Source organism: Orycteropus afer, unplaced genomic scaffold (genome assembly GCF_000298275.1).
Source record: "Orycteropus afer afer isolate SDZICR_OR568_19922 unplaced genomic scaffold, OryAfe1.0 scaffold00015, whole genome shotgun sequence".
Classification (NCBI taxonomy): domain Eukaryota; kingdom Metazoa; phylum Chordata; class Mammalia; order Tubulidentata; family Orycteropodidae; genus Orycteropus; species Orycteropus afer.
The window spans coordinates 19,118,449-19,128,890 of NW_006921602.1; the positions used below are offsets into that span (position 1 = coordinate 19,118,449).

At 35.0% G+C, this 10,442-nt stretch overlaps 1 protein-coding gene across 1 annotated transcript in view; it reads right to left on the reverse strand.

Annotated features, from left to right (window-relative positions):
• Positions 1–10,442, reverse strand: part of RNF111 (ring finger protein 111) — a 215,079-nt gene that overhangs the window by 5,744 nt on the left and 198,893 nt on the right. Inside the window, 4 exon segments of the mRNA XM_007958405.2 lie at positions 2,511–2,603; positions 5,492–5,618; positions 6,642–6,794; positions 8,448–8,796. Coding sequence (XP_007956596.2) covers positions 2,511–2,603; positions 5,492–5,618; positions 6,642–6,794; positions 8,448–8,796 — 722 coding nt within the window.

The window sequence follows — 10,442 nt, forward strand, 5'->3', positions numbered from 1 at the left end:
CCACTTGGAAGGGGATCTATGTAGGAGATCTTGGATAGAGAGGGAGAACAATGTGGAACAAAACTCAAAATCATTTGGAGAAAAAAAAGGGGGAACCAGGTTTGCTGGTCTGACAGAGCCTGGTGGAACCACTGAAACTATGGCCCCTAGCTGCCATTCAGGTCTGGAATTGAAACCACACTGTGGTTTCCAGCCAAACAAAAGACAGGCATATGAGTTGAACATTTACCTGAGGTAGATACACTCTTTGGAGAGAACAATCATGGGAGAAAGAAGGGCTCCTTATGCACAGGGAAAGACAGCTCAGGGGGCAGGAGTGCATGGAGGGATGGAAACAGGAAAGAGGTAACTATTGGGAGGAAATAGGAGGGAGCTGTTGCATTGTGGTAAATTGTGGTCAATGTCATGAGACAAAGTGTATGTGCTGTATGGAAAGTGATTTTGCTCTGTAAATTTTCACCCAAATAACAATTTAAAAAAAAAAAGAAAAATTACTTAGGATTCTTTTTCTCTAGCAATGGTTCTCTTAAAAAAATTAAGGGCAATTAAAAGCACTGAGGGTTCTGACAGTATAGTTAATTATACATTTGATATTTATATTGACTTAATAAATTTCTAGATTCTTTCCTAATAGAAAAAAGAGTTCTGATGGCATAGTGGGCAAGGCATTTGGCTGCTAACCAGAAGGACAGCCGTTCAAATCCACAGCCTTAGAAACCCAATGGGGGTTTGCTATGAGTCAGAATGAACTTGATGGCAGTGGGTGGGGTTTTTCCTAATAGTTATTTTTACTACTCTCTAAATGCTTGGGTTAACTTTTGACCCTAAAATTAATGGTGCTTATAAATCTTTCTGTAAAAACCTCCAGAAACAATATAAAAAATTCAGATACTCTGTTATGTGCCATCAAGTGAATCTGGACTCATAGTGATCCTATATGACAGAGTAGAAATCCCCCATAGGGTTTCCTAGGCTGAAATCTTTACAGGAACAGATGGCAAGGTCTTTTCTGCCACAGAATAGCTGGTAGTTTAGAACAGCCAACCTTTCAGTTAGTAGCAGAGTGCTTAACCACTGTGCCACCTCAGATATTCTACTGTCTTCTAATCCCCATCCATTATAGCAGTCCTCAGGAGCCCTGGTGGCACACTGGTTAAGAATTTACCAGCTATTCCAAAGGTCAGTGGTTCAAACTCACCAGCAACTCAATGGGAGAAAGATGTGGCTCTCTGTTTCTGTAAAGATTCACAGCCTTGGGAAGTTCTACTCTGTCCTATAGGATCGCTATGAACTGGAATCCACAAAATGGGTATGGTAGTCCTATTCAATTGTGAATATTAATAGCACATATATAAACTGTCTTTGGATTAAAGGTGTTACACTGTTGTTGGAGGTGCTTTCAAGCTGGTTCCAACTCAGAGCAACCCTATGTACAACAAAACAAAACACTGCCTGTTCTTATACAATCCTCACAATCGCTGCTATGTTTGAGCCCATCATTGTAGCCACTGTGTCAATTTCTCTCATTGAGAGATTTCCTCTTTTTCGCTGACCCTTTACTTTACCAAATATGATGTCCTCCAGAGACTGATTCCTCATGATAACACATCCAAAGTACATGATGCACAGTTTTACCATCCTCTTTTCTAAGGAATAGTGTGACCATACTTCTTCTCTGTCCGGCTTTTGCATGCTTATGAGGCAACTGAAAACACCATGGCTTGGGTCAGGTACACCTTGACATCATCATTTTTTAACACTTTAAAGATGTCTTTTGCAGCACATTTGCCTGATACAATACCTCATTTGATTTCCTAACTGCTGGTTTCATGGGTGTTGATTGTGGAGCCAAGGAAAAGGAAATCCTTGGCAACTTCAATCTTTTCTCCATTTATCAAGATGTTGCTTATTAGTTCAGATGTGAGGATTTTGTTTTCTTTATGTGGAAGTATAATCCACACTGAAAGTGGTAGTTTTTGATCTTCATCAATAAGTGCTTCAAGCCCCCTTTGCTTTCAGCAAGCAAGGTTGTGTCACCTGCAACCGCAACCTCAGGTCTTCCTCCAATCCTGATTCATGTTCTTCTTTATATAGTAGAGTTTCTCACATTATTTGCTCAGCATACAGCCTGAATAAATATGGTCAAAGTATACAACCAACCCTGAGATGCACACCCCTCCTGATTTTAAACCATGCAGTATCCCCTTATTCTGTTAACAACTGCCTCTTCGTCTATGTACAGGTTCTGCATAAGCACAATTAGGTGTTCTGGAATTCCCATTCTTTGCAATGTTATCCATAATTTATGATGATCCACGCAACTGAATGCCTCTGCATTGTCAATAAAGCACAGGAAAACATCTTTCTGGTATTCTCTGCTTTCAGCTAAGATCCACACTATATCCCTCATTTCATGTCCTCTTCTGAATTCAGCTTGAATTTCAGGCAGTACACCCTGATGCTGGATTAAAGGTACCAGGACAACTATCTACATTTATTTTATTACATACCTCAAAATTGCCCCTGAAAGGGCCTCTGAATGATGTTCCATCTAATCCTGATGAAATGTAACGGATGTGAGGATACCCAGCCATATCAGGAACCTGTTTTAGTAGAAGAGATAGGCTAAATCAATGAAGAATATAGGCTTATGTTTTACTGTTAACACACAGTAATTCAAGACACTCAATTCAAATTCAACAAGTACACATAACACTAAGCATTCTGTAACAATACTGGGAACTCTAAAAATAGAACTAGGAGAAATAGCTATTTCATGAAACAACAGGTAGTCTTTCTTCTACATGGTTTATTTTGGGAAAAGAATGCTATGTAGAAAATACCCAAACTTAAGCCTGATGCTCTTAGGAGCCCAACCTTAAAAGGTGTAAAACATTCATAAGAGCTGATCAATTTCAGAAAGCTTTATTAAACAGTACTAAGTAATAAAAATGCACAAAATTTTCCAACAAACCTTGGTTTCAAGATAAAGGTAGAATTTGCCTTTCTCTAATCCCCTAACAATAAAAGGCACTTTACTCCTTTTCTTGTCTGGTTGTTGCTAGTCAAGGTTTTAACAGTATTTGCTAATTTTTTGTTAGGTATTAGGAAAGAGAGATTATGAGACAGAGCATCATTCTTCCATCTGTATAAATAAATTCCCAAATTATTTTTTAATGAGCTTTCATTAAATAACATACTTCTAAGCAATCTTTATAGCATAGTGGCTAAGGCACTTGACTGCTAACCAGAAGGCTGGTGGTTCAAACCCACCAGCCACTCCTCGGAAGGAAGGTTGAGCAATCCTACTTCCGTAGTGATACTGCCTCGGAAACCCAAGGAGGGGTCGCTATGAGTCAGGGCCGACTCAATGGCAAACAACAACAACAAGCAAGCTTTATAGCTTTAACAAACAATTCGTATGTGGAAAAGAATTAAAAATACGTAAGCAATAACTTTTAATCTTCAAACAGTTTACTATTTAAATTATCTGCAATTTTCCTTAAGATCAAGATCTGGGCATCACTCAGTAAATAACTCAATTTCCTACATGCCTCCAAGGGAAGTGAGAAAATCAGAAAAGAACTTTTGCTCCAAAATCATCTAAACCCGCACTCATCCTGTATTACTCCCTAGCCTACTTCTGCTTTTTATAGATGCTCTCTCTCCCTTTCTCATATTCAAAGCTAATCACCATCACCTGTACTCCTGTTCCCATCTTCTATTTCCTGCCTTGGCTCATGCTTAATTATTACCCATCCCTGTTCTTGATATCTCCAACCAAGTCCTCTACACTGATTTCTGTCTTCAACTTAAAACACCTTTTAAGTTTCTCCACTCCAAAGTTCTCTCCTTAATCCTGGAAATACTGTCAGCTCTTTCCCTTCACAGCCAGCTTCTAGGAAAAATTCTCTAAATTTTCACCACCCATTCCTGTCTTACTGCAATCTAAAGCAACACCTGATCTCTATCCCTCACCAATACTGAGAGTTCTCTGACAAAAGGAACCATTATCACTCAGATGCCAAATATATTCCACACTTCTGAAACTTAATCTTCTTGTGGTCAGACACTATTGACTGTGTTACTTTCTTACATTGTTCTAACTTTATTTTTACTCAACTTTTTTTTTTTAGCCAGTTCTTTAAATCTTTTGCTTGAATATCTTATGATCACCCTTAAATACAGAACTGTCATTCCTCAAGGTTTTTCCTACACATCTTTTTCCTAGAAAATCTAATCTTTTCTCACGGATTCAACTGCCACTATATACTGACAGATCACAATATTAATCTAGATATCTTTGGAGGCACAGACCATAAACTTAACTTTCTACTGGACATCTCTATTTTGATATGCAGAGCTATCTCAGATTCAATATGACCAAACTTAACTCATTAACCCCCTACCCTAATCCTCCCCTAATACTCTCCAATTTAGTGAACAGAACCACTACACAGATAATAAACCAAGCTAGAAATCTAAGTCATGCTAAATATTACTCAAGCATGTCCCATCATTTCTATGCCAATTGCCACTGTCTTTGTTCAGGCATTTACTAACTTACTTTTTCTGCTATGATAATGTTCTACTTTTTTTCCTCTTGTCACTCTGAAATCTATTTTCCACACAACTGAGAAGGCTGTCTTTCCAACCACAGTCTAATCAAATCACTCTAAAATATAAATCAAGACATTCCCCCTTCACTGGCTCCTGAATCCTAGTTCCTTGGAAGAGAAGCTTTTGCTGCCTGATCCTTACCCCTAAACTCTAGAAATACCAATTTACTAATGTTTATGCTATTGATAGCTCTTCATGTGCTGTGACTTCTGTTAAGACCAACTTCCAATTCCAAAGCCTGCTTAGAAGTCACAGGTAGTGTAAAGCTTCTCTGAAATATTCCCTGCAGTACCTTTACCCCCCACAAGACAGAACTATCCTGTCTGTATCTCTTTTCCAACCAGTATGTACTGAAAGCAGCAAAGCACTTGGTAAAAAAGGTACTTAAGAAAAGCACACTCAAATTGCAATCAACAAAATCTGAACATGTTCAAATCAGATGCACAGGATCAGTATACTCCTGCAGATAAGACAATAAAGTAGAATACATCAGCTATGTAGAAAATACCCAGACTTAAGCCTGACGCTCTTAGTAGCCCAACCTTAAAAGGCGTATCCATTATCTCTCATAGTAAAATATCTAAACCATATGTCCAAGTGACAGTGAATCAAGATTACCATCTTGGTATAAAAATAATATTTTGGTCATTTTATAAATTTAAGAAAAGTATATTTTACAAACAAATTACAAATACAGATTTTAACATAAAATATCTTTTATATCTCACAATTACTACAAATTCTACTAGAATACACCTGTAACAACTTATATATTAGAAGAAAATATTTCTAATAAAATACGTAATTTAGAAAAGGAAGAATATTTTTAAAAGAAGAAATGTTAGAACTTTGGTTAAAATGCCCATTTTACCATTAAAGGAAGAGCTCCTAGTTGTAAGTGATGAAGTCGAGGAGGTGCATGGTAATGGGCCAAGTGAGGATGCAATGCACCAGGTGTGTAAGTAGCTGCAGTCACTCCAGCTTCAATTCCCAGTTCCCTGAGAAAGGATGAAAACAGTTTAACTTATAGCTATCATCACTACAATTTATTAGCAACAGAAATGGGGGAATATGCTTACATTTTAAAAAAATAACCTAAGGTTTCTTAACTTATAGAGCTGAGAAAAATATAGTTGGGTGCCAAGATATTTACCTAATAATTTCCAATTCATTTTCAAAATTAAAACTCAAAAATTCAATTTTGTAAACAAGTGGAGCAAAGCATTTGCAATCAGTTTCACATTTTATAAAGAAAAGAAATATAATGGAATGCCCTCCAAGGTCCCTTCCAATATAAAAGCTTGGTTGTATCTGAGGAACATACAAAACCGTTTACTTTTTTGTTTTATCTGAATGTTACAGACACTTTCTTTTTTTAACTGGGAAGTTTCTCTGGGTTGTTGGCATCAAGGATCATAATTAGAATAGCAAATATTTCTTTATCTTATAAAGCAAAGGTAAACAACATTTTAGAAAGGGCAAAACTGGAACATGTCAAATCTTCATTTATTTATTCTTATTTTATATCTGCCTCAAAAGTCACTATGGATTAAGACTGTAATCATGGCCTACAGACAAAGGATTCAGAAAGAAAGGTACTGCAAATCTGCTTCCATTTCTCTAGAGAAGACCATAAACCTAAGAGAATGCAAGCTGGACTTCCCTTGCCAATGGCAGGAGTTAGGGGATGATGGAGCAAATCTGAGTTCAAAGGTGCAGAGTGAATAAAGAAGCTGTGAAAAGTAGGATCAATTTAGGAAGTTACTTTTTGTGGCAAACACAGCCCTGAAAAATAGGGCAGGGGGGAAGAGTCTGCTGTTGCTTGACAGAGTTCCTTGCCCTAGAACCCAAAACCTATCCCTTCCTCTCCAGGTCTCTATAAAGATAGTGTCTCATAGCTAAGCTAAGGATTTGGTTTCTCTTTACCACAGTTTTTTGTATGGCATTACACTACAAACATCTCTTCTGACAGTTTTGCCACAGGCTACTGAGCAAAGCGTTGATACAAACAAGATACTGACCAGGCAGATCTCTCTGGAGCCTGTCGAGGATGTGAGGACATAGTCTGAGGCACATGAATATGATGCCCATGACCATAGTTTGGGTGCATCCTATGTGGATGTGGTGGGGGGCGTTCATGTGCCCGCCTGGAAACACAGAACACAAAAAGACCACTGGAAATAATTGAATAATTGGTTATTTCTTAATGTAGAAAAAAATATCGAGTATTATTCATAAGCATCTATAGAGTCACCATAAATTAATTTCTATAACTATAAATTTTAAAAATATAAAAATTATTTTTAAATGAAAAATAAATCAAGAAAACCACAAGCTCCCCTCATTCTGACTACTCATTTTTTCAAGTTCTTCCAATAGAAATATCATTTAAAATTTATCAAAAATCATGTTAATATTATCTTGAATACTTTCTTTATACTAGATGATTTAAGGAAAAGGCTAGGAATTGATTCCAACTTAAACTTTAAAAATTAAACACCTCAGGAAGTTTAATTTAAACTTAAAGAAGTTACTTAATATAAACATCTGAGGTAGGAAATGGAGATTCTATTTTACTTCATTTTTATATTGCAATAATATCTGTCCAATTCTAATAGATAAACCTTAAGAAAAAAATTTTTTAAACCTGGTTCATTTTTTTCCAAAACATATTCAGTATATGTTAACAAATCTAGGAAACTAACATTAGGTCCATTCACACTCTTTAATCTGCATAAAATTTATTATATTTTCTTTTCCTCTCCTAAAGTCAGTTAAATTCAATTCACAAATAAATTCAAATATTCACAAAATTCTAAACAAATGGCACACACAACAAATTAAAACCCAGTGATTCAATTTTACAGTCTAATTCTTATTTTCTGTTCATTTCTAAACACATTTGTAGGTGTGCATGTTAAACCTTAATGACTTTTATATGGGCAGATGTAACTGACAAATTGGCAATTTTCTATAAAAGGTTACTATATTAGAACCTTTTAAAACAATACTCACGGCACATTAATAACAAGAATTTTGTTTTTTTTCTGTAAAGGGTCATATAGTAAATACTTTGAGCTTTACATGCCATTTTGTCTCTTATAATTACTTAACTTTTGCCCTTTTACTGTAAAAACAGCTATGAACAATATATAAGTGAATGACTGTATCTGTGTGTTCCAATAAAGCTTTATTTACAAAAACAAACAGGGAGGATTTGATCAGTAAAGTGTGCTGCCTGAATTAGCTAATCAGACCCTGAATTATGAAAAGAAAACAGAATAAATAATAATAATTATTATTTATTTAAACAAAATAATAATTTACAGTCTTTTTATAAAATTAGAGCAATATATTTTAATATATTAATAAACTATAAGAAAACTATTTTTTCAGTATCAGTTGTTGAAAATTCCTTCAAGTTAGTAACATATAAATCTTTGATAGTTGTAGATCTTGTTCCTTAGAATCATCAATTTGAACATTAACATTTACTATGGAATACTGCAGAAATAAACAAGAGATTGATTTCAATAAATGATTCTCGGCCATATGCCGAAAGTGGTTTGATTTCATTAAAATTTAATAATTTCATTTCAATAAATATAAACTTTTTTGTCAACATTTACAACTCAAGATTATGAAAGATGATGATATGATTATGGTTAGTAAAAACATTAATTCATTAGTTAATTTCCTAGGGAATTACAGAATTAGAATAGTTAAATTGCTTCTACATGATTTTATAGTTTGAAAGATCAATGGAAATAGAAGGAGAAGAAATTAAGAACAAATTAAAAATAATAATAATAAAAAAAATAACATACGTTGGATGCTGCATCATCCTCCTTCGTTGAACTTCCATCCTCTGCATCACTTCATGAGGATGCAGTCTCTGTGCTGGAGGTGCTGTAGCCGGAATATGGTGTGAAATTGGCTGGTGTGTAGGAGGAAGATGCTGAGGGATTGGTGCAGCTGCACTGGCTAAATGAGTTGGGGGTGGGGGTGCCACAGGATGAGATGTTGCATGAGAAGATATTTGAGAATGGAAAGCATGTACAGGATGAGGAATAACATAATCCACTTGAGGTGGAGGCTGAGTCTGAGGAGGAGGGTTTCCATGAGAGTGGGGGCAGGCAGAGGCTTGATGATGAAGTGGTCTTGTCAAAGATGCATCTGTAACAAAAGTATTTAAAATGTTTATACAGGCACCATGCAGTTGAGTATATGCTATTCCTACTGTATATATACAAACATACTAGCACATATTTACTTTTTATGAATACTTTATCAGTGCTTGAGTCTGCTCAATTCTGCTTTGCAACCTCTTTGAATAATCTTGGTTATCTTCTCAAGTCAACTATACTTCATTTACAGCTTCACAACATTCTATTACAGGACAGAATGTACCAAAATTTACTGAAGAAATCCCCACTGTTAAAAAGTAGAATTAACCAAAATACTGAAATAAACATCTTTTCATATGATCCCTCTTGTGCTCATTCTTTTTTTTCCATCTCTAATATACATGTATGGACATGGTATAATGTATGAGTATACATAGATACACATATTACTTATGGACAGTTTATCCTATAAGAATGTCTGAGTCTGACACTAATTTAAATTCAGCTATGTGCTGACAAAATATCCTTCCCAAAAGGTTACCATAATTAATAATTTCATCAACAGTAAATCAGAGTACCTGAATACATATATCTGCACTATCACCAATATTTTTAAATAAAAAACAATTTGAGAAAGGCTTGTATTTTCTTACCAGTCATATATCTTCTTTTTAGAATATATATCCATATTCTTAGCTTGTTGGGTTATTCCCCTTGTTCTTTTTAATTTATAAAAATTATCTTGTTTGTATTAGTACTTTGTCAGAATAAGGTATAAATATTTTTTCAAAATGTCTTTTGTTCATTTTATTTATTTATTTATTTTGGTCATACACAGGTTTTTTTGTATACTCAAATATATAAACTGCTTACTTATAGTAAGCAGTTTATAAAACATACATCTTATTTCTTTCATAATATGTTGGTTACAGGAAGCTATACATAGGAGAGGAACTTGCTGTGGCCATTCTCCAGTTTCATTATGGAAAGCATTTCCTTCTATTTTTAATTATTTGGATTCATTCAGAAGGAGTGAAAAGTCACGTAGGCATGAACCCACTCAGCCATATTTTCAAAGGAATACTTGTTAGCACATATTCATTCACAAGAAGCATTCATTAAACTAAATAGAAGTTGTGAGAAATTTTTAAACCAATTTTACAAGTTATGTTTTTAAATCATGCTTTACTTTTTAAGAAGTCACAAAATTCACTACTTCTAGGTCAAAGAAAAGAAGTAACTATGTTTTAAATTCATGACGTTTTATTCTAGTTTCGCTTCAAAGTTTTCTATTTCTATAATCATTTAGTGTATAAGATATGACATGTGCAAATATTTAAAAATTTTAAAGTTTTATGTCAGAATGAATAAATTTATTTAACTTTTCAGCCATCATTTTAATTTACTGTTTAGCTAAACAAAACAGATTGCTGACTACTGCAGACGGATATAGTCTGCATTCCTACAGACTTTTTCTCTTCCTTCTCTATCTTGTGTGTTTTACCAGTTAAGAAAAGGAAATTGTTTTTGATTTTGCTCCCTTAAAGTTCAACATAGGAGCTCTGGTAGCATAGTGCCTAAGGCACTGACTGCTAACCAGACGGCTGGTGGTTCAAAACCACCAGCCACTCCTTGGAAGGAAGACGGGGAAATCTACTTCCATAGTGATACTGCCTCAGAAACCCAAGGAGGGGT